Raw genomic sequence first — 23913 nt, 5'->3', positions numbered from 1 at the left:
AGGGGCAATAATAATAATAATAATAATTTATTATTTATACCCCGCCCATCTGGCTGGGTTTCCTAAGCCACTCTGGGTGGCTTCCAACAAAATATTAAAATGCAGTAATTAAAAGCTTCCCTAAACAGGGCTGCCTTCAGATGTCTTCTAAAAGTTTGGTAGTTATTTTTCTCTTTGACATCTGGTGGGAGGGCATTCCACAGGGCGGGTGCCACCACCAGGAAGGCCCTCTGCCTGGTTCCCTGTAACCTCACTTCTCACAGTGAGGGCACTGCCAGAAGGCCCTTGGAGCTGGACCTCAGTGTCCAGGCAGAACAATGGGGATGGAGACGCTCCTTCAGGTCTACTGGGCCTTTGAGGCCGTTTAGGGCTTTCAAGGTCAGCATCAACACTTTGAATTGTGCTTGGAAACGTTCTGGGAGCCAATGTAGGTCTTTCAAGACCGGTGTTATGTGGTCTCGGTGGCCGCTCCCAGTCACCAGTCTAGCTGCTGCATTCTGGATTAGTTGTAGTTTCTGGGTCACCTTCAAAGGTAGCCCCACGTAGAGCGCATTGCAGTAGCCCAAGCGGGAGATAACCAGAGCATGCACCACTCTGGCAAGACAGTCTGCGGGCAGGGAGGGTCTCATCTTGCATACCAGATGCAGCTGGTTGACAGCCGCCCTGGACACAGAATCTACCTGTGTCTCCATGGACGGCTGTGAGTCCAGAATGACTCCCAGGTTGTGCACCTGGTCCTTCAGGGGCACAGTTACCCCATTCAGGACCAGTGGATGGAAGAGGCCCTGCCCGTTCATTAAGGCTGCATTGTCAGGCTGAGTTTTGGGCTGGCGTTCAATTGAATCGGTGCAACATTCCCCACACCAAATCCCCATGCCAGGTCAAGCTGCACCGGTGGAATTCCTTCCTGTCGTGAGGATGCTGAAGGCACCCGAACGGCAGCTCTACCTGCAATAACCAAGGTATGTATATGTGTGGCACTGCTGCCCTCCAGTGGACTCAGGTGGAAGTGGCCAGAGACCAGAGATCTTGCACTCTGCAAGTGACTCTCTTCCAGCTGATGTGGCGTCCTTGTCACAGAACGGGCTTTTGTGGCATAAATGTCAACTTTCAGATTTGAAAATAAGGGATCAGCAGCCTCACCTGTCCCGGGGACAGTCTATGGGATATCTAACAATCCGGGATAGCAGCGGGAAACGGCACTGGAATAAGGGAATTTCTCGCAAAAAAAGGGAAGGTTGACAGCTATGTTTTGGGGACAGGCAAGATGTGGCGCCTGAGACCCTGATGGGCTCTCCTCCCCAACCATTTCTTAAAAAACAAAAACCAACAACACCAAAATAGAGCTTGGAGTAGCCTTCGATTTTCCTTAACTGTCGTTAAAATCCACCCAACTTGGTGGTCATCATTACACCTGGTAGTAGCATATTAAGGTAAAGGTAAAGGTACCCCTGCCTGTACGGGCCATTCTTGACAGACTCTAGGGTTGTGCGCCCATCTCACTCTATAGGCCGGGAGCCAGCGCTGTCCGCAGACACTTCCGGGTCACGTGGCCAGTGTGACAAAGCTGCATCTGGCGAGCCAGCGCCGCACACGGAACGCCGTTTACCTTCCCGCTGGTAAGCGGTCCCTATTTATCTACTTGCACCCGGGGGTGCTTTCGAACTGCTAGGTTGGCAGGCGCTGGGACCGAGCAACGGGAGCTCACCCCGCCGCGGGGATTCGAACCGCCGACCTTTCGATCGGCAAGTCCTAGGCGCTGAGGCTTTAACCCACAGCGCCACCCGCGTCCCACTAGTAGCATATTAACTACCTGCAACATGTGTGAGGTGTCCTTCCTTTTCCCTTTCCTGAATCTGCTGCTCTCCAGCTTTGCTGGGTGACCCCACTGGCTTCCAGTATTATGCACAGAGGGTCAGGAGAGGGGGCAGTGAGCATATCCCAGTGGGTGTGTGCATGAGCACACACAGGTGTGTTTTCACTGGGTGGCCTGTCTGAATAGAATTACATGCAAAAGCTGCCTCCCCCCTGTCTGCAGGAGCATCTGAAACATAGCTCAATGCTGCCACCTGCTGACCAAAGGGGACACAACCTCCTTGGCTGCCTAGATTTTCCCGCTGTACGTGAAAGTGTGGTCTCGTCCACGCCACAGACCAAAAACACTTTTGTAGCACTTCAGTTAGTCACAGATCCTCCCGAAGAATCCCAGGATCTGTAATTTGCCCCTGAGAGATCTGGGCTGTAACCCACTGGGAGCAGTCAAGTATAACATTCCTTGTTTTGCTAGAGTGGACATGCAAGGGAATGTTTGCTCCAGCCAGTCAGAAGTTCCTGCTCCTCCTGGCCTGGAGCATCCTTCCTCTTGCATGTGACTAGCAGGTGGGCTTGACCTTTCCAGACCTGGTAAAAGGCCAAGTCACACGGCCACCTTTCTCTTTTTGACCTTCCTGTTCATCCTGCAAACTTCCAGGACTGCCACAGCAGTTCCCCAGGTCATCTCCCATATGGGGTAAGCCTGTTTGTACATGTTTGTAACTTTAAGCCTGATGCCTGCCTTCAAGGATTACACTGTGCTCTGCCTGATCATGAGCAAACCTACTTTTTGTTGTTACTTATGAATAAGATGGTGAAGTCTTTATTCTTTTAGGAGGGATTCAAAAGGGGATCTTACCAGGAACACACAATTCAATCTGAGCTACACTGAATTGTATAACAGTAAATGGCTCAGACGAGTCAGCAACGTGTTTTCTGCTGCGTGAAAAGCGGAATGCACTCTGCTAAATGAAGGAACTTGCTAGTGCAAGTTAGGAGGGATATTAATAAAAAATATATCCTCTCCTGTCAACATTCCCGCAAGAGAGCTATAGTTCCCAGCAGTCTTGACAAACTACAGTTCTCAGGATTCTTGGTGGAGAATGCCATGAGGTTTATTTGCGTGGGGTTGCTGTGACCAGCCTTTGCAAAGTCCCAAGTCCTCCAAGACCCCCTCCCACCTCTATGCTTCTTGTGGGATGTGAAACACAAGAGCAGTCAAGTTCAACATTCCTAGAGTGAACATGTTTACACATGGAGAGGAATGTTTGTCCAGCCAGCAGGTAAACTTCCTGTTCCCTTCTGGGCTGGGACAGACTTCCTCTGCATGTGACTAGAGGTGGGCGTGGCCTCACCTGTGCAGGTAATGACAAAAGCACAGGGCAGGGCAGTCATCTCTCTCTCTTTGACTACATGCATCAAAAGCAACATCTGCTTAGCCAAAGATGCCCTCTTGGCTTCCAACCAAGAGAGGACAAAGGGACTGTCTCCTTATGAGATTCCAGGTATATGTTACTTTTCTAAGAAGTCTGCCTTCTGGGATCCGATTGTGAACAGAATGATGTGTGAGTAAACCTTTTTATACTTTTATAGAAGACTGTGTCGTGTCTTATCTTTTATGAGGGAATAAGGGGGAAATACCAGAAAAGTTATTATAGAGGCTTTAGCGAGTCTGAGCGAACACATCCACTGCGAGTTTAAAAAGGGGAATGTTACCCTGCTAAATTGTGAACTTGTTTACACAAGTTGGAAAGGCTATAATCAGACAATAATCAGACAATATATCCTCTTCTGCATCCCTGAACATTCCCACAATCCTGAGGCTTGTTGGCTCATGCAGGAAGGAAGCATCCCTTGACCTGATGTCCTTTGACCTGATGCAACTTGTAGCTGAATCTGTGGCTAAGCTTCAGGTAGGAGCAGACCTGCCTCTGGGGTGGGTCTTTCGTATGTGCATCTCACCTCTCAATGCTGCAGTGATGAATAAGTGTGTGTGAATGGAGCTAGAGAGTGCTTGCACACTTGATGCAACGAACTCCTCTTTTTGTGTGCGTTTCCAATTCCTCTTGGAGGTTAGGTTTGAAAAAAGGCTGTTTTAACCTGTGGGACTGTGGCTTGTTCTTCCAGTGGAAACCTCTTTCCCAATTCCTGCAAAGGGGGTGTGCAGTCGTTTCACAGAACCATGGGATGGCAAGGGACCCTAAAGAGGCCTCTGGCCCAAACCCCTGCAAAGCAGCAATCACACAAATTTCTCACACTGAAATCTTGCACCTGGCTTTCCTTTGGGGCCGTGGCCTCTTTTGCAAGGATTCCCACAAATTGGGCAGTGGGGGTGGGGGGCGGCACACCTGGCAGAGGTAGCTTCCCCTGCAGAGTGAGTCTAGAGGAAGGGAGAGTCAGCTTGATGCCCCCAGAGGCTAGACACATTCCTCTGCATGTGACTAGAGGTGGGTGTGGCCTTACCTGTGCAGGTAACGACAAAAGCACAGGGCAGGGCAGCCACCTGTCTCTTTGTGAATACATGCGTCGAAGAAGCAACATCTGCTTAGCCAAAGATGCCCTATTGGATTCCAGACAAGAGAGGATAAAGGGACTGTCTCCTTATGAGATAGTTTCCAGGTATATGTTACTTTTCTAAGCTAAGTCTGCCTTCTGGGATCCGATTGTGAACAGAATGTGAGTGAGTAAACCTTTTTGTACTAGAAGACTCTGTCGTGTCTTATCTTTTATGATGGAAAAAGGGGAAAATACCAGAACAGTTGCTATAGAGGCTTTAGTGAGCCTGAGCAAACGCATCTGCTGTGAGTTTAAAAGGGGGAATGTTACTCTGCTAAATTGTGAGCTTGTTAACACAAGTTGGAAAAGGATATAATCAAACAATATATCCTCTCCTGCATCCCTGAACATTCCCACAGAGAGGACAAGCCCAGTGTCATTAGGACCTTTAGGAAAGGAGAAGGTCTACCCCAGGGCCTGCAGCCAGCATGCCAGGTCAACCCCAGCATTCAGCACCAGGACTGGATCTCAGCCTCCGCTCTGCTCCTCTTCCACCTTAGCCCAGTCCTGGGAACGCTGACTCTGCAAGGTGGTAGCAGCAAGGACACAGTCTTCTCCTCAGCGTGTCAAAGAGCTTTACCCAGCAGCTCTAAGAAAGATTTGGGAGGGCTGCTGGGACCATTTCAGGTGGGTGCCTGGAGCTAGGCTAGCCCTTGTTCCGGAGATGCACCCAACCACCCATTTCACCTCCCTGCTACAGATACCAAGAGCATTCCCATGAACAAAGGCCAACTGTGTCAGAGAAGCTTGAAAGTCACATTAAGGAGGAATCTGCTCTTGGTCCTCTTTGCCCGCTCTTCATGTACAGGAGTCCAACTGGACTCTTCCTGGGAGCCCAGGAAAGCTACCCAAGACTCGTACTTGGCTCGTGGTTCTCCATGGAAGACACATCAACAAGAGTCCAGGAGGATATATAAGAATGTAAGGAGAACATTTGCAGGATCAGGCTAATGGCCCAACTAGTCCAACATCTGGCCAACCAGATGCATCTTCTGGGGAACCCACAAGCTGGACCTGAGCACAAGGGCAACTTTCTCCAGCTGTGGTTTCTAGCAACTGGGATTCAGAAGCATTGCTGCCTCCAACTATTGTGGCTAGCAGCCTTTGATAGCCTTCTCCTCCTCCATGGATTTGCCCAATCCTCTTTCAAAGCCATCCAGTTGGGTGCCCATCACTGCCTCATGGGGGAGGGAGTTCCATAGACTTACTCTGTCCTGCTTACTGACATGCTTTTTGTCAAGAGGTTCTGCTCAGCTTCCCCACTTCTCCCCCTCCCCTCACAGTCACCCAAGAGATCGAAGAGCACCAGGGAGTTCTTTAAACTGAAGTGACCGCCCCAACACAGAAATGGCCTTTCCCTCCCTCTCCTTCTCCTTCTCTCCTACACGTTTGTATAGAAAACAAAGCTTTAAAGCAATTAAGAAACCTACGGATGGTAAATGTGCACCTCTAGGCTGGGTGGAATGTAAGGTCTGCACAAACTGATAGCAACAGGCGCCCTTGAAAAGATCAAGGAGGCTCCTGCAAGCTTGTCTCAAAAGGAATGAGAAGGGGGAGCGAAGAGCACAAGACCCCCTTTTGTGACCTTGCTATTGTGGGAGTTGAAAATTCCTGCTGTTGCTGTGTCACAATGTAGTGGTCATGTAGGACTGCTATGAGAAATTATGAAAAATGAAGCAAGCCGTTGTGTCAGCAGTGAAAGCATCGCTTTGACTGGGTTTGGGTCACTGACATGATTTCTGATCAATCCCACAAGCCTCTGCATTTCTGCCCCATTTTCTCTATGCCTGACCGTCATGTATAGAGCATTATACACAGACCAGTTGCTTCACCGGGCATCCTGGGTACATAAAAATAAGGAGATAGCTTTGAAGGAGGGAGATTTGATGTAGCTTTTGTTAATCTTTAGGTAGATCTTAGGGCCAGGAACAGAGTTCACATGGAGGTGGTAAAATGCCTGTCTTTCCTTTTATGACCTCCGGGGTTTGCTAAATGCATCCCTCCTTGGTTCCTGTTTATTTAGCCTGAACATGTATGCATGCTCAGATAGTAAATAGTTCTTTGTGGTTAAGAGGCTTCCTCTGATCTGACTTTGTCCCCACGTGGGGATTTTTTGAAACACTCAGAGGAAATCTGATTGGTTCTTACAAATGCTGCGTTAAAGTTCTTTTGTTAATAAAAATGGCCTGGGCCAGGAGAGGCAACCAGGGACTTGATGGTCAAGCCTCTTGTCTATTCTATTAATCAGGGTCCAGGGACGCGGGTGGTGCTGTGGGTTAAACCATAGAGCCTAGGACTTGCCGATCAGAAGGTCGGCGGTTCGAATCCCCGCGACGGGGTGAGCTCCCGTTGCTCGGTCCCTGCTCCTGCCAACCTAGCAGTTTGAAAGCACTTCAAAGTGCAAGTAGATAAATAGGTACCACTCTGGCGGGAAGGGAAATGGCGTTTCCGTGCGCTGCTCTGGTTCGCCAGAAGCGGCTTCGTCATGCTGGCCACATGACCCGGAAGCTGTACGCCGGCTCCCTCGGCCAATAAAGCGAGATGAGCACCGTAACCCCAGAGTCGGCCACGACTGGACCTAATGGTCAGGGGTCCCTTTACCTTTAGTCCTTCCTTTGCCTTCAGAGTGCAACATCACAAGGTATGCTTAGTAGAAAGAGGAGTGTGTTTTAGCTCTTGGTGTAAGTCAGAGCACATTGCGGTCCTCAAATCAAGATGCACCTTGCTTGACAACTGTCTCTTGAGTCTAACCCAGGCAGCTCAAACTCTGACATTTCCCTAACACACACACACACACACAGACACAGAGACACCCTTTGTGTGCCATGGAGCTGGCTGAGTTACCCCCCCAAGGGCTTGCCAGGAGCCCCACAGCACAAACCTGACCCCGCAGCGTCTCACCTTTCACGGGCTCCTTGCACACTTGACCACACTGGTTGCTGCAACACTTCTTGCCCCCTGGGCAGTCACAGTCCTTGTGGCAGGTCATCAGGCAATTGGCAGGGTCCGGAGGGGGGCAGAAGCCGGGCTTCTCTGCAAGAGATCAGCCAGGTGTCTGTGACGTCTCAGGTCGTGGAGGGGATGGAGCCAACGAAGCATTTTTGTTTTCAAAAGCTGCGTCCCAAGGAACTCAAGGGGGCTGACACGACACTCCTCAAAAATGGTAATTCAAAGGCATAAAGCCAGTCCTCAGATTGAGTATAAGTCCAGCACAGGGGAAGAAAGGCCATAGCTCAGTGACAGAGCACTTGCCTTGCATGCCAAGTGTCCTGGGTTCAAATTCCAATGGCATCTCCAGTAGGGCAAGGAGAGTCCCCCTGTCTAAGACCCAGAAGAATGAACGGTCTGACTCATTGCAAAGTATTCTCCTACGTTCTCAAAAAACAACAACCCAAAAGGCCTTTTTGATCAACCGTGTCCTCACCAAATGCGTAGAACCAGATGGTGACGGCATTTTAATTTATTGCCACCCACCCTAAGGTCCCAGGCTGGGTTGCGACAATTTAAAATGGCACAGTAAAGCTTTCAATTACTAAAAGCAAAAAACAGGGTGGGTCCTGAAAGATACATCTCAGGTGTCAGGGATCCACTACGGAGACAGAGCGCAGCCTCAGTCGCCCTCCCGGCACCTGCCCAGAGACCCACCTGGGCCCTTGCAGGCCAGCTGGCATTCCTCTTTGGTGGGGAAGTTATTCAGGTTCCCCCTGCAGTTGCCATAGTCGAAAGCGGTGCACTCTCTGCTGGTGGAGTTGAAGTAGAACCTTTGGACGTGGGTTTCGCAGGGACCCGGCTTCTGGGGAAGCTGGCAGATATCTGCAGCCAGAGAGCAGAAGGGGCCTTGGGTTTTGAGCTGCTAGAAAGAATGAAAGGGGTGGGGTCTGGTGGGGGGAGGGAACTGTTGGATATGCACAAATGAGCTTGCAGGTTCTGGGATGAAATAAAGCTTAGTTTCGCCCCTGCCCACTGCGTAAGTGTTGGTGCTGACCTTGAAAGCCCTAAATGGCCTCAGTCCAGTATACCTGAAGGAGCGTCTCCACCTCTATCATTCTGCCTGGACACTGAGGTCCAGCTCCGAGGGCCTTCTGGCGGTTCCCTCACTGTGAGAAGCCAAGTTACAGGGAACCAGGCTGAGGGCCTTCTCAGTAGTGGCACCCGCCCTGTGGAACGCCCTCCCACCAGATGTCAAAGAGAAAAACAACTACCAGACTTTTAGAAGACATCTGAAGGCAGCCCTGTTTAGGGAAACTTTTAATGTTTAATAGGTTATTTAATTTTAATATTTTGTTGGAAGCCACCCAGAGTGGGCAGGGTATAAATAATAAATTATTATTATTATTATTATTATTATTATTATTATTATTATTATTATTATTATTATTATTACTTAAGAGCAGCCTGCTGGATCAGGCCCATTTGGTCCAGCATCCTGTTCTCACGGTGGCCAACTAGATGCCCCAGCCCTCTCCACTGTGACTTTGTCCAATCCTCTTTTAAAACCGTCCACCTTGGTGGCCCTGCCTGCCTCCAGTGGGAGGGAGTTCCACAGTCTAACTCTGCACTGTGTGACGAAGGACTTTCTTTTCTCTGTCCCGAATCTCCCAACATTCAGCCTCACTGGAGGCCCACAATATCTAGTGTCATATACGGCATTTCTGATTCGGGGTAGAGGCTGGAGGAAGAAATAGGAGGCCACCGGCGATGGTGAAAGAGCGTATCCCCACAGGGTCTGCCCCCTCCCTAGTTTCCTAATCACTGTACTCTGACTTTTCTTTCTGTGAAGCCTCTTCTCTCTGCCCCTAGGGGTTGGGATACCCCTGAGGAATGTCATGCAGAGAGAGAGAGGGAGCCCAAATAATAATAATAATAATAATAATAATAATAATAATAATAATAATAATAAATTTTATTTATACCCCGCCCTCCCTGGCCAGAGCCAGGCTCAGGGCAGCTAACACCAGTAAAATTACAGTAAAAACATAATAGGAAAAAACCCCAATTTAAAATACAATTTAAAATGCAGCCTCATTTTCAAAGTAGCCCATGGATCAAGATCATAAGGGGAGGGAAACATAAGAGTCAGACTGAGTCCAAACCAAAGACCAGGCGGAACAGCTCTGTCTTGCAGGCCCTGCGGAAAGATGTCACATCCCGCAGGGCCCTGGTCTCTTGGGACAGAGTGTTCCACCAAGTCGGGGCCAGTGCTGAACAGGCCCTGGCCCTAGTTGAGACCAATCTAACCACCTTGAGGCTCGGGACCTCCAAAATGTTGTCATTTGTGGACCTTAAGGTCCTCCGCGGGGCATACCAGGAGAGGCGGTCCTGTAGGTACAAGGGTCCTAGGGTACGTAGGGCTTTAAAGGTCAAAACCAGCACCTTAAACCTGACCCTGTACTCCACCAGGAGCCAGTGCAGCTGGTATAGCACTGGGTGAATGTGATCCCGCGGCAAGGACCAAGTGCTTACCTGGGTCCCTGCAGGTCTCCTCACATTCCACCAGCGTTGCAAACCTGTTGGCGTTGCCCTTGTGGCCTCTGTAGGTGAACGGGTAGCAGCCTGCTCCAAGGCGGCTGTAGTAAAACAGGTGGATGGAGTGGTCCCCCTCTCCGGGATTGCTGGGGAGCCGGCAGATATCTGGAGCCGCAGAACAAAGAGAGATGGGAGAGAGAAATGGAGCTGGGACTTCTGGGCAGGAAAAAGGCACGTCAAGACCATCCTGGCTGGGAGTCCTGGGAGTCCTGCTCCCTGCCTTGCAGGCTTTCCCCAACTGGCCTGGGAGGGCCAGGACTGACTCCAGCTGCAAAAGCTAAGGTTGCTGAACAGACTCTCGGGCTGAGGTGTTGTTTGGGGGTTTTTGTTGCAGGTTTGGGGGGGTTGCTGCTATTAGGTTGTTGGTTTTTTTGCATCTTTATTTGAGACCTTGTTGTGATTTATGTGGAAATTGTTCACTTTGCTTGTGTATTTTTTTAATGCTTTATTTGTTATTTATGTGGGAATGTTCAGGGAGGCAGAAGAGGATATATTGTTTAATTATAGTGGTAGCTCTTGTTGTGAACGGGATCTGTTCCGGAGGCCCGTTCGCAACATGAAAGGAACACAACCTGCAGTGATGCATCTGCACACACGCAGGTTGTGACTTGCCGCTTCTACGCATGATGTCATTTTGTGCTTCTGCGCATGCGCGAGCAGCAAAACCTCGAAGTAACCGTTTCCAGTACTTCTGTGTCGCCGCAGGATGCAACCTGAAGAAACGTAAGATGAAGCGGACGTAACATGAGGTATGACTGTATATCCTTTCCAACTTGTGTTAACAAGTTCTATAATTTAGCAGAGTAACATTCCCCTTTTTTAAATTTGTGCAGCGGATAGTGTTTATGCCAGGCTTGCATAAGCCTCTAAAATAAGTTACCTGGTAATTCCCATTTTATTCCCTCATGAAAAGAATAGACACGACACAGTCTTCTATAAAAGTATAAAAAGAGTTTACTCACTCACTCATTCTTTTCACAGATGGATCCCAGAAAGCAGACTTAAGTTGCAAAAGTAATATACACCTGGAAACTGTTCCATAAGGAGACAGTCCCTTTGTCCTCTCTTGGCTGCGCATCTTAGGCTAAGCAAATGTTGCTTCTTCGACAAATGGAATCAGAGAGAGAGAGAGAGATGGCGGCCTCCGCTGAGGTATTTTGTTACCTGCACAGGTGAGGCCACGCCCACCCCTAGTCACATGCAGAGGAAGTCTGTCCCAGCTCAGGAGGAAACAGGAAGTTCTGACTGGCTGGTCCAGACACCCTCTTTTTATGTCCACTCTAGGGATGTTGTATTTGACTGCTTTGTGTTCCACATCCCACACTTTAGAACTACAGTCATACCTCGGGTTAAAGTCGCTTCAGGTTGAGCGTTTTCAGGTTGCGTTCCACGGTGACACAGAAGTAACAGAACAGGTTACTTCCGGGTTTCGCCGCTTGCGCATGCGCAGACACCCAAAATGACGCCACGTGTTTGCACAGAAGCGGTGAATCGCGACCCGCGCATGCACAGACACAAGTTGCGTTCTGCTCAGGATGTGAACGGGGCTCCAGAACGGATCCCGTTCACATCCAGAGGTACCACTGTACTTTTCTTATGTTGCCATTATGTATTTTTTCATGTTGCAAGCCGCCTTGAACATGTCTTGAACTGTGGAATCGTGGCATACAAATAAAAATATGTATGTATGCTTGTATCCTAGGAGCTGCTCAGCCGAACATTCGTTCTTGCCCTGGGAGGTGGGTGGGTGACCTTTGAGCCCAAGGTGGGAAGATTAGCCAAGGCCACAATGTGTGGGGCAGCTGCTGCTCCCCAGTTTGCTGCTGTCCTTGTAGGAATCCCTGCCCCCACCCCAAGAATAGCCTTCGCCTTCAGCTTCCCCTATAGAGAATGGAGCAAGTTCAACCAGCCTTCGGGTGGGCTGTGTCTACGTGGGGCAAACACTTAAGGCCACTTAATAGCTTGCTGTGTGTGTGTGGGGGGGGGTCTTGCAGCCACATACGAGGCAGGATTAAACAGTTAAAAATCTGATGGTTTTGGTTTTCATTTAAGTATAGTATAGAGGTTTTCTTTTCCTTTTTTCTTTTTGTTTGTCAGTTTTTGGTATGTATGTTCATGGCTTTTTGTATTTTTGTGCAATCTTCAAATACGGGAAAGTGTTAAAAATAAATAAACAGTTTGAAATTGTAATGACAATAGAAACCATAAACGGAACAAGAGAGCAATCACAAACGCTAATAAAATAAGTAAATCTAAACTTGGGTTTAGTGAGCAAAGTGACCCTTTTGCTCTAGGAACAGAGGAACCTGCCAAGCCATTGGTCCATCTACTTCAGTGTTGTCTACACTGACTGGCAGAATTGTTTCTCTAGGATTTCAGGCAGGCATCTCTCGCAGTCTTACCTGGGGATGCCAGCAGGGATCTCACCTGGGCCCAATGCTCTGCCACTGTTCCTTGGCTTTGGCTTTTGCCCGGCTAGAGTGGAAGCAGGTTATTTCAGGGGACAATATCTGATAAAGCCACTTCCTCCTACAAAAGGAGGTGGGGTTGCAGGCTTCACGCTCCCACCACTGGTGCAGTGGCTGGCTCTCAGCCTCCACACGATTGAGGGAATCCCCAGCCGCGTCATCCCCTAGACAGCCAATCAGCTGGCTTGGTGGGGCATGTCCTGCCCTATTTAACACAGACGTGGCCGGGGATCTCCCACTTTTGCTGCCTCCAGCTGTTCCTGTTTCCCACGCTCCCACCCTTTAAGGTTTTCGTTCCCTGACCTTGCTATGGACTTGGTTGAGGTGCCTGGTAGGAATTTTTCCACTTGGCAAATTGGCACCAGCCAACCTCGTAGCAAATCATCGCAACTTTCTGGGTATTGGCGGTTAGGCATTGGTATTGCTCTGTAGATGGAAGAGGGGAGGAAGCACCATCACCTGCCCCACATATTGAAAGGCAGTCCGATAAAGGATTCCGGGGGGCGTGGCCCTGTCCGAAGCCTGGGGAGGTGAGGGCCTAAGGCACGCCCCCTATTGGTGACCCCGGGGGAGTTCCTAGTTGATGTGCATCAGCAGGACTCCCCCTACTGGTGGTTAACCCTTCCCAGACTTCAAGCAGACGGGCTGAAGCCAGATATAGTTGGTTAGGACCAATGCCTAAGCCAATACCCCTCATCACCTGTAACCAATAAAGTTGTGGCCCTATTTAGCCCATTAACCTTAATAATTGTGCCACGTATCTTTATTTCCTTGGGGGGGGGGGGGCGGAACTTGCCATGCAATGAACCCACGACAAGAAGCTTGGGCCAAGAAACTCTTTTGCCTACCTCTCAGATGGGTGGCATGTAAATATTAAAATCATTATTATCATTACCCGGCTTCTTGCAGGCGTGCTCACATTCCGAGAGAGATTCAAACCGGTTCTCATTGCCCTCGCAGCCTCCGTAAATGAACACTTCGCAGGTTTTAGTGGCGGGGTTGTAATAGTACCTGGGCATGGCAGCCTTGCAGGGGCCTGTCTCCTTAGGCAGCTTGCAGATATCTGGAAGGATGTGAGAGGGTCAGGCAAGAAGTTGCTTGGGCAAGAGTACTGGGAAATAATTCATAATGAACTGGGGAAAAAATGTTTAAAAGTACTTTCCCAAAAAAACAAGAGTCCTTTTTGTCGGGGATAATTCAGACTGAAATTCCCAGGTGTCAGAAAAGGTTATTTATGTATGCCCTTACTATGGCCCGCATTTTGTTAGCCCCCAAATGGAAATTGAGCAAAGTCCCGACTAAAGAAATCACTGTGGTCTAAATCACAGAGCCTAGGGCTTGCCGATCAGAAGGTCGGCGGTTTGAATCCCTGCCACGGGGTGAGCTCCTGTTGCTCGGTCCCTGCTCCTGCCAACCTAGCAGTTCAGAAGCACGTCAAAGTGCAAGTAGATAAATAGGTACCACTCCGGCGGGAAGGTAAACAGTGTTTCCGTGCGCTGCTCTGGTTCGCCAGAAGCGGCTTAGTCATGCTGGCCACATGACCCAGAAGCTGTATGCCGGCTCCCTCGGCCAGTAAAGCGAGATGAGCGCCACAACCCCAGAGTCAGTCACTACTGGACCTTACGGTCAGGGGTACCTTTACCTTTACCTGACTAAAGAAGAATGCAACTGAAACAGCTGAAATATGCCCAGCTTGCGGACCTAACATATAGAATAAGAGAACAAGAAGAACACATGTTTAAAGAAGACTGGAAAATGTTTATTGAGTATGTGGAGGAATATTGTGTTTATTTGAAAACGTGGTCAGCATAAAGATAAATTCACCAGTGTAAATAAGTTTCGATGGATTTAATAATGGAATACTGAGTGGTTTAGTCTATATAAAATATGCTTCTATGGGGGGGGGGGTAGTGATGGCCACCAACGTGGCTGGCTTTAAAACAGGATTGGGCCAAATCATGGCCTGATCCAGAAGGCCTCTTCTCATGTCCCTAGGATGCTCATGCTCACACTGGTGCCACCACCAACCCCACGCTATTCTTCTGTTTTTAAATCATTTTAACAGATTTTAGTACTGTTATCTGCTCTTGCTCTAACCCAGACCTGAGACCTTATAATGAGAAGGACTTAAGAAATTAAGGTAAAAGCAATAAAAGCAGAAATAATAGCGGCAATGATAAGGTGCTCTGCCCCGAGCTCATTTAAAGTAGGAAACCAAAACATTTCCTTTTGTGAAATGCTAAGTGGGGTGCGGATTCTGGGCAAGGACTGCAGATTTCCAGGGCTGCCCCAGGAGGTTGGCTGTGCATTGATGCAGCTTGTATCACCAGCAAATGTCATAGGATCATAGGATCTCAGAGCTGTAGAGTTGTAAGGGACCTTCGAGGGTCATCTAGTCCAACCCCCCTGCAATGCAGGACTCACAGCTAAAGAGACCCTGACCGATGACCACCTGTCCTCTGCACAATGCTCCCCCCTTTGTCAATAATAATAATAATAATAATAATAATAATAATAATTTATTATTTATACCCCACCCATCTCCTCTGCTCCCCCCCCCCCCCGGTCTGACCTGGGTTGCGGCATCTCCAAATGCATTCCATCTTGGTCTCGAACTGGTTGTCATTCCCTCCGCAGCCTCCATAATAAAACATCTCGCAAGTCTTGTTTTTTGGGTTGTAATAGAATTTGGGGAAGAGGGCCAGGCAGGGGCCAGAATCCACAGGGAGCTTGCAGATATCTGTGGACGCAGAACAGAGAGGGGGGACAAAACAGAGGGACTCTCAGGCATCCCCCACGGAAATGAACCGGCGCCAAAAGCCAAATCCTGCACATTGGAGAAGTGAGTGTGCCCGGGATGTGTGGCGCACTCTGGAGCCAGAATCTCTGGTCCCACACTGACTCAACAAATTTGGCAAACTGGCATTTCTATACCACTTGGAAAGAGAGGGGCTTTTCGGTTGCCCCCAATGAAGTTAAAGGGACCACCAAACAACAGGGAGTATTTACAGCTAGAAAGAGACAGTGTGGCACAGTGGTTAGAGTTGTTAGACTAGGACCTGGGAGACACCAGCGCTCAAATCCCCACTCAGCCATGAAGCTCACTGTTATACAAAAATCTCCAAATGGGTCCGAACATCAATGTCTAAAACTCCTGGTAGAGGACAAGGATCTGGAGATTACGCTCAGGGTGGCCAAATTCTGTGTGACTGCCATAAAACGTAGGGAACAAGCTGTACTACCAAAACGATTAAGGTTTTAAATGATAATTTTTGGTTATATTTTAGTGATCAAGATTTATTACACACACACACACACACACACACACACACCATATTTTTTGCTCTATAAGACGCTCCAGACCACAAGACGCACCTAGTTTTTGGAGGAGGAAAACAAGAAAAAAATATTCTCAATCCCAGAAGCCAGAACAGCAAGAGGGATCGCTGCACAGCGAAAGCAGAAATCCCTCTTGCTGTTCTGGCTTCTGGGATAGATGCGCAGCCTGCATTCGCTCCATAAGATGCACACACATTTCCCCTTACCTTTAGGAGGGAGAAAGTGAGTCTTATAGAACAAAAAATTAAGTATATCTTAATTGCCGCTACATCTGAATTGTCTCTGTTGTACTCAATTGCAATTCAATGTATCCCTGTTGTGTTTTATGATTTTCCTGATATTGTAAGTGACCCGGAACTGGTCTGTGACCGTAATAATAAAATTCATTCATTCACTGGGTGACCTTGGGCCAGTCGCTGCCTCTCAGCCTGCCCTGCCCCAGAGGGTTGTTGTGGATATTGAATGAGGAAGGGGGAGAAACTTGAGTTCCTTTTTCTTCAAGAGAAGGGTGTGAATGCAATTAGTAATGTATTAAGCCAAGAAAGACCCTAAAGCACTGGTAAGTATTTGCACCACTGTGACATCTGTTTATTTTGAGCATTCATAATGTGATAGGAGTTTTATGGTCTTAGACATATTGCTCATTTAAAAGTGTTGCACCAGTAAAAACCAACCCAGTAAGACAGAAGTTGCCCCATAAGAAGCTACGGGGCTAGAAGGTAGGGAAACGACCCCCAAGTCTGCCCACCTTTGCTCCCGCAGGTGTCCAGGCATTCCTCCATGGTCGCAAACCGGTTGGCGTTGCCCTGGCAGCCTCCGTAGGGAAAGGGCAAGCAGGTCTCCTTCGACGGGGAGTAGTGGTACATGCGGGAGTAATCGAGACACGGACCCGAATCCCGGGGCAGCACACAGATATCTGCCAGCAGAGAGCCGAGAGGAGGAGTCAGCAGCCCCCACCTTCCCTTCATAAGAACGTAATGTGAGCCTGCTGTGGTGGTCACATGGGATTGCTATGAGGAATTATGAAAATACGGAGCAAGCCATGGTGTCCGCAATGAAAGCATTGCGTTGACTGGGCTTGAGTCATTGACAATAATTTCTGATCAAATCCCACAAGCCTCCGCATCTCCGCCCATTTTCTCTGCCTGACAGGCACATATAAGCATTCTAAAACACAGACCGGTTGCTTCTCCGGGCATCCTGGGTAGATAGTAGATAGCTTTGATGCAACTTTCCTTGGTTTTGTTAGTCTTAGGGCCAGGAAATAGAGTTTCCCATAGGAGGAAGGCGCCATCTTTCCTCTCATGTTTACTGATAGTTTATGACCTCCGGGGTTGCTGAATGCATTCCTCCTTTTTAGTCCTGTTTTATTTACCCCAGAATGTATGCATGCTCAGATTAGCTCTTTGTAGTTTTAACTTTGTCCCACGTGGGTTTTTCCTGAAATGTTCAGAGGAAATCTGATTGGTTCTTACGAACACTGTGTAAAGGGTTCTTTTGTTAATAAAGTGGCCTGGACGAGGGAGTGGCGATACACACTTCCTCCCAGAGTCTTGGCACCCAAGCCTCGTGTTTTGTTTTATCAGGGTCCAGTCCTTTCCTTTGGCTTCAGTACGCAACAGCCCGCTGGATCAGGCCAATGGGGGCCCATCTAGGCCAGCACCTTCTTCTCCCAGTGGCTAACCAGATGCCCATTATGGGAAACCCACTAGCAGGGTCCAAGCAACAAGACCAACTCTCTCCTCCTGTGGTTTCCAGCCACTGGCATTCAGAAGCATCGCTGCCTCCGACTGTGGAGGGCAGAACAGAGCCATTGTAGCTCCTTACCACTCTCGCCCTGACCTAGCCACTGTGATCCACACGACGGTCCCCTCCAGACTGGATTATTGTAACTCGCTCTACGTGGGGCTGCCCTTGAGACTGACCCAGAAACTCCAGCGGGTGCAGAATGCCGCGGCGAGACTCCTTACAGGGTCTTCGCTGCGAGATCACATTCATCCGGTACTATACCAGCTGCACTGGCTCCCGGTGGAGTACAGGATCAGGTTTAAGGTGCTGGTTTTAACCTTTAAAGCCCTATACGGCCTAGGACCCTCATACCTACGGGACCGCCTCTCCTGGTATGCCCCACAGAGAAACCTACGCTCGTCAAATAAAAACATCTTGAAGGTCCCAGGCCACAGAGAAGTTAGGCTGGCCTCAACTAGAGCCAGGGCTTTTTCGGCTGTGGCTCCAATCTGGTGGAATGCTCTGTCACAAGAGACCAGGGCCCTGCGGGACTTGACTTCCGCAGGGCCTGCAAGACAGAACTGTTCCACCAGGCCTTTGGCCAGGGTACAGCCTGACTCCCTCCATCGGCAATCTTCGCAGAGCTCTGGCCCAATGGTTGCCAGTGGCTTGAATTAATTAATTTCATGATGAATGATTTTAGAGTGTTGTTTGTATTGTTTTATTGTTGTTAGCCGCCCTGAGCCCGGCTTTGGCTGGGGAGGGCGGGATATAAATAAAATTTATTTATTATTATTATTATCTATCCATAGCCCTCTCCTCTTCCACAAATTTGTCCCATCCTCTTTTAACGCCACCTATGTTGGTGGCCATCACTGCCTCCTGTGGGATCCTTTGCTTAAGAGGCTCGCCGATCTTTCAGACAAGTCTAAACTTAATTCTCTCCTCTTAGGCAAAGATCACAAGACAACCTGGCTGGCAGCCAGATTTTGCGCCCAGATTTGTAGGCACAGATCATCCTCTAGAATAAAATAGCTTACCAGGCAAATGCTGAGTCGCCCTTTGGGGTGCCCCAGGGTCAATTTTTATGGTAGCCCAAATCTCACTTGTACGGGTGTATGTATATATCTCAATTTTAACTCATGAGCTATTGCTGCAATCTGCTCCAATTGTATATTGTTTTTCTTTATGAACGCTGTTTTTATTGTGTTATGTTATGTGAGCTGGTCTTTGACCATAGTAAATTATCTATCTCACCTTGTCATTGTAACCTACTCCGTCCACCCCTTAAGATGATCAAGGCAAAGTGTTTGATACGGCTCCTGTGGGGGGGAGTTCCACTGTTTAACTGTGCACTGCTTGAAGAAGGAGACATTTGGAGTATAATGGAACAGGCTACTCTGGTGTTATGTACTGAGTTGAATAGGATCCAAAATGCAGCAGTCTATTGGTCCTAGAACAAAAGGACCCAGAATGCAGCAGTCTGATTGGTCCTAGAACAATGCAGCAATATGATTGGTCTGCAGGAGCCACCCAATCCGGCTCCAGATGGAAGTGAATCCACAACCTGATTGGCCTACAGGAGAATTCCGGAATTAGCCAATCACGTGGGGCCCATTGTGTAAATAATGTATATAAAGCAGTTACTTTGAGGGGACATTCATTCCTCCTCATCACTATGAGCTGAACAAAGAGCATGAAATCCACTCTCGACTCTGAGTATATTTCATCTGGTGATATTACAGTGCTGCTGATTGTATGCATTGTATGCATTGCTGGGTTTCGGCACTTGCGCATGCGCAGAAGCACTAAATTGCACTTTGCGCATGCGCAGAAGTGCCGAATCGCAACTCGTGCGTGCGCAGATGCGGCGTTGCAGGTTGCGAACGTGCTTCCCGCATGGATCATGTTCGCAACCCAAGCATCCACTGTACAATGACGATAACAGCTGCATTGGCAGGAGTCCTGCCTTACCTGGGTTCCGGCACTGCTGTACGCATCCCTCCAGAGTCTCGAACCTGTTGAGGTTTCCCCCACAGCCTCCGTAAACAAAGGGAAGGCAGGACTGGTTGTGGTGGTTATAGTAGAACATGGGGAAGTAGGCATCACAGGGACCGGGGTCTGCCGGGAGCTTGCAGATCTCTGCCGCCACAGAAGAAACAAAGACTCATCAGGACAAGGGCACCGTGGGAACTGTGAAAGAGTATCATGCCCACCCCTCTTAAAAAAGCTGCCCCAGTTGGGTCTAAACGTAAAGGGACCCCTGACCATTAGGTTCAGTCGTGGCCGACTCTGGGGTTGCGGCGCTCATCTCGCTTTCCTGGCCGAGGGAGCCGGTGTACAGCTTCCAGGTCATGTGGCCAGCAGGACTAAGGAGTTTCTGGCTAACCAGAGCAGCGCACGGAAACGCCGTTTACCTTTCTGCCGGAGCGGTACCTATTGATTTACTTGCACTTTGACATGCTTTCAAACTGCTAGGTGCGCAGGAGCAGGGACCCAGCAAGGGGAGCTCACCCGTCGTGGGGATTCGAACTGACGACCTTCTGATTGGCAAGCTCTAGGCTCTGTGGTTTAACCCACAGCGCCACCCGCGTTGGGTCTAGTCAATGGTAAATGGATCAACAGGAATCTGCAAGTTTCTTGCATGGTCTCCCCCTAGAATTGCATCATAGAATTGTAGAGTTGGAAGGAACCCAATGATTCATTGGAGGTCTTTCAGCAGAGGTTGTGGGGGGGTGGAGTGCATCTGTCAGTGATCCTTTAGCAATAATTCCTCCATTGGGCTACTAGAGGACTCTTGGGATCCATTCCCACTCTGCCAATTCTATGATTCAATTCTAGGATCATCACCATCATTATATTCATTTGTACACCACCTTCCCCCAGATGGGGACTCAAGGCAGCCTACAGATGAAATAGAAATTGCTAAAAACATGGACTTCCGGCTTGCCGCAGCCATCGGCAAGAAGCGTGGAAGAATGGAGTAAATTTATGGACTATATAAGTGAGAACTGTAGAAATTTGAAGACATTAGCAGGGCTGAAATAAATCTTATGACATGGACTAGATATTACTAAGGAACTGTGGATTATAGACTGGAATAAGAAAACCTGCAGAAGGGAGGAAGGGAAGTCAATGCTCTGTAGAGCGGAAAGAAAGATGTAAAAGGATATGAATTATCAGTGTATTTTGTTTGCGTATATGAAATGAAAACCTAATAAAAAGCATATTTTAAAAAGAGAGAAATTGCTAAAAACATAGACCGGAATTATGAAAAAGCAAAACAACACGAATTAGAATTATCTAGCCATGATCTTTTAAAACACGCAGATAATTGCAATAAAAACAGCACGGCACCAGCCCTTTCCTTAAAGACAGTCAGTTCCCAAAAGCCTGTGGGAACAAGGACAGCAAGGGGGGAGCCAGCCTAGCTTCTTGAGGCAGGGAGTTCCAATGTTGCCTGGGAACAAACACAACGGAGAAGACCCATTCCCACATCTCCACCAATTATGCCTGTGGGGGTGCTGAGAATGGTCTCCCCCCCCCCCAAGATCTCAGACACTGGGCAGGTTCGTATGGCAAGGAGAGAGTCCTTCAGATCGCCTGGGAGTCCCTCCCCGCTCTACAGTTTGATGAGTCCCTCTCCTTAACTGCACGGCAGCAAGGCTCCCCTTTGACAGCCAAGCTTTGCCCGTGGCTGCTTCTCCCTCGGGGTCTCACCAGGGTACAGGCAGGTGCTCCGGCATTGCTCCAGTGTCCGGAACCGGTTCTCGTTGCCATCGCAGCCGCGGTAGGTGAAGCGCTCGCAGGTTTTGTTGGCGTAGTTGTAGTAGTAGCTGAGCTTGTGGTTATTGCAGCTGCCGCTGTCCTCTGGGAGCTTGCAGATATCTGGGGAACAGGAGGGAAGAGGGGAGGAGATAGGAGGGACCTGGGTTTTATCCCCACCATCTCCAGCTGAAATGTTACAAAGCTTACAGTTCTGACCGCAAGCCAGATACCCCTCTGGGGTTCTGTTGACACAGAGACCCAGGCATTTCCTAAAACTGGCACTTGATGGAACCATAGAAAGCCATGGAATATTATTCAAGCAGTGGTGATTCAGGTGATAAAAATGACAAGGGGATGTAGCAACTCCTCTAGGAAGAAAAGTTGCAGCATTTGGGACTTTTTATTTTTTTAAAATTAAATTTTTATTGATTTTCAACCAGAATACATTTATGTACATAAATAGATCTCATATACAACCTTTAGCTCTGCCGAGCTTCAGACTTCCTTCCCCCCCTTCGGTAACTATCTTATAATTTCATTACATCTCGTATTTTATTCGCTTGTCTAATTAGCCATATGCTGTTGAAGTTAATCGAACTCTGCCAGTGTCTTTAAAGATTTACAATTTTCTCTTATATACACCAAATATTTACTCCAATTTTCAAAAAACTTCTGATCTTCCTGAGAGAAAAGAAAAGACGTGATAGAACAAGGTCCAATGTGTGGCTCGAGACCTTTGGCAACATTTGACAGCCCCCCAGCCTTCACACCATCGTCCCAAAGCCAGGTAAGTGAGGTGCTGGGCTTTGGGAAGGAGGTACGAGGCTCTGGCAGGATCCTGGCATCTCCCCTCCTTCTTCCCAAAGCCTAGTTAGCAGTTAGGCAGCTTTGGGAAAGACGAGGGAGGGCTCTAGGACTCTGCCAGAGCCTGCATCTCCTTCCCAAAGCCCAGCATCCTAGGAAGGCTGGAGGGGGGCATTAATATTTGGCTTTCCTCGCCCTCAATCTGTGTGACAAAGGAGTGTGCAGCCTGCGGTTTCCGTGTCCAAGTACACTTGCAGCCCACTTCGTATGGACTTGTGGACATGCAATGAAGCCAGATGTTGGAAGAGTCAGGGCAGAAAAATGAAAGTCCTTCTTCACCCAGTGCGTAGTTCTACAGTTTAGCTCCCTCCCACAGGAAGCGGTACCTGCATCTCCCTCTCGTTTCCATCTGCCTGCATCTGCCTCTCACCTGGGTTTCTGCAGGTCCGAAGACACTGCTCCTGAGTGGAGAACCGGTTGCCGTTTCCTTCGCAGCCACCATAAATGAACATCTGACAAGTCCTGTTGCTGGGTGAGTAGTAGAACATGGGCTGGTAGCTTTTGCACCGACCTGGGTCCATGGGGAGGCTGCAGATATCTGCCACCAGAAACCAAAGAGGCATCAGAGGAGGGCCGTTTAAGAGAGTGGCGTGGGGTGGGAAAACTGCAGGCGGGTGGGGGTCTGGGGAGGAGACTTCACGACTGAACGGCAATGTCACTACCCAGAATTTCAGCGAGCGGAAGAGTATCAGCTTGTGAGAAGAGGCCTTGTGAGATCCAGGAGGGGAGAAAGTGGGGCAGGTGGCTCCTGAGATCATAGAATCATAGAGCTGGAAAGGAACCCTGAGGGTCATCTAGTCCAACCCCCTGAAATGCAAGAATCTCAATTAAAATCACTGGCTGGAGAATGGTTTTCTGAAGTCCAGCATCTACAGTTGTTTTGGCTATTTGAAGGTTGCTAATAAGGGGTCCAGATCTCTCCAACCCAAGGATGCACCGTTCTCATCACAATTAATTTAAAAATAGCTTCGAAAACACCTTCTCTGCTTGGCCTCTAGCACTGACGAAGAGTTCTGGAGACCCTGAAAGCTTGCAAACAATTACATATGTTGAATTTTGATTGTTCTAATATGAGTTTAAGATGTCTGCTATACTTATCCCCCTTGCTTTCTCCACTGTGCTTTGAAATGAACTGCCCTGAGATCTTATGATGAAGGCCAGTATATAAAATTAATAAGTAAAATAAATAAGGTATCCATGACAGATGGCCACCCAACCTCTGCTTAGAAACTTCCAATGTCCACCACCTTCTGAGGGATTCCTTCCTGATGTTTGGTTGGAATCTCCTTCCTTGTAACTCGAATCCATTGGTTCAGGTCAGGGGCAGAGGAAGGGGGGTGCGGTGGGTGCTGTCCGCCCCGGGTGTCCCCACTGAGGGGGGTGACAAAATGCTGGCTGGCACTCACCGTGAGGCCTGTAGCGCGCCCAAGCCATGCGTCTCTCCTGGGAGTGACGCGGTGGCTTGGGCGTGCGCAGGCTCCCTGCTGCCCCAAAAGGTCCGCCCGCCACCTCCCCCTCACCTGTAGGGCGGCTGAGTGGGAGGAGGCAGGCAGACTCCTTGGAGGCCCGGCAGAGTATCCTGCCCTGGCTGGCTTCGTCCCCGCGCACAGGTCACGCACGCTGCCCCAGGAGCCCGATTGGCTTGCTCCACCGCTGGTTCAGGTCCTCTAATCTGGAGCAGCAGAAAACAAGCTTGCTCCATCTTCCAGGTATGTGAAGATGGCTTTCATATCACCTCTCCATGATGCAGGACTAAGGAGGAAACTGGTCATTTTTTATTTTGTTTCCATTTCATGGGAAATCTCTGACATCCCTCAGTGCAAGGTGCTAACCCACCTTCCCTTTGTGCAAG

General features: G+C 48.9%; 1 protein-coding gene across 1 annotated transcript in view; it reads right to left on the bottom strand.

Annotated features, from left to right (window-relative positions):
* The window catches only part of LOC310680256 (papilin-like), a gene marked incomplete at its 5' end in the record, with an annotated part of 38789 nt that overhangs the window by 1924 nt on the left and 12952 nt on the right, over positions 1 to 23913 (bottom strand). The window contains 9 exons of the mRNA XM_083446633.1: positions 7270 to 7401; positions 8014 to 8181; positions 9832 to 9999; positions 13258 to 13425; positions 14935 to 15102; positions 16450 to 16617; positions 19404 to 19571; positions 21150 to 21317; positions 22432 to 22599. Coding sequence (XP_083302759.1) covers positions 7270 to 7401; positions 8014 to 8181; positions 9832 to 9999; positions 13258 to 13425; positions 14935 to 15102; positions 16450 to 16617; positions 19404 to 19571; positions 21150 to 21317; positions 22432 to 22599 — 1476 coding nt within the window. The remainder of the gene's footprint in view (positions 1 to 7269; positions 7402 to 8013; positions 8182 to 9831; positions 10000 to 13257; positions 13426 to 14934; positions 15103 to 16449; positions 16618 to 19403; positions 19572 to 21149; positions 21318 to 22431; positions 22600 to 23913) is intronic.

The sequence above is a fragment of the Podarcis tiliguerta genome (genome assembly GCF_965153285.1).
Source record: "Podarcis tiliguerta genome assembly, chromosome: 6".
NCBI classification, from domain to species: domain Eukaryota; kingdom Metazoa; phylum Chordata; class Lepidosauria; order Squamata; family Lacertidae; genus Podarcis; species Podarcis tiliguerta.
The sequence above is the reverse complement of the archived record's forward strand: the minus strand, read 5'-3'. Positions and strand labels throughout refer to the sequence as shown.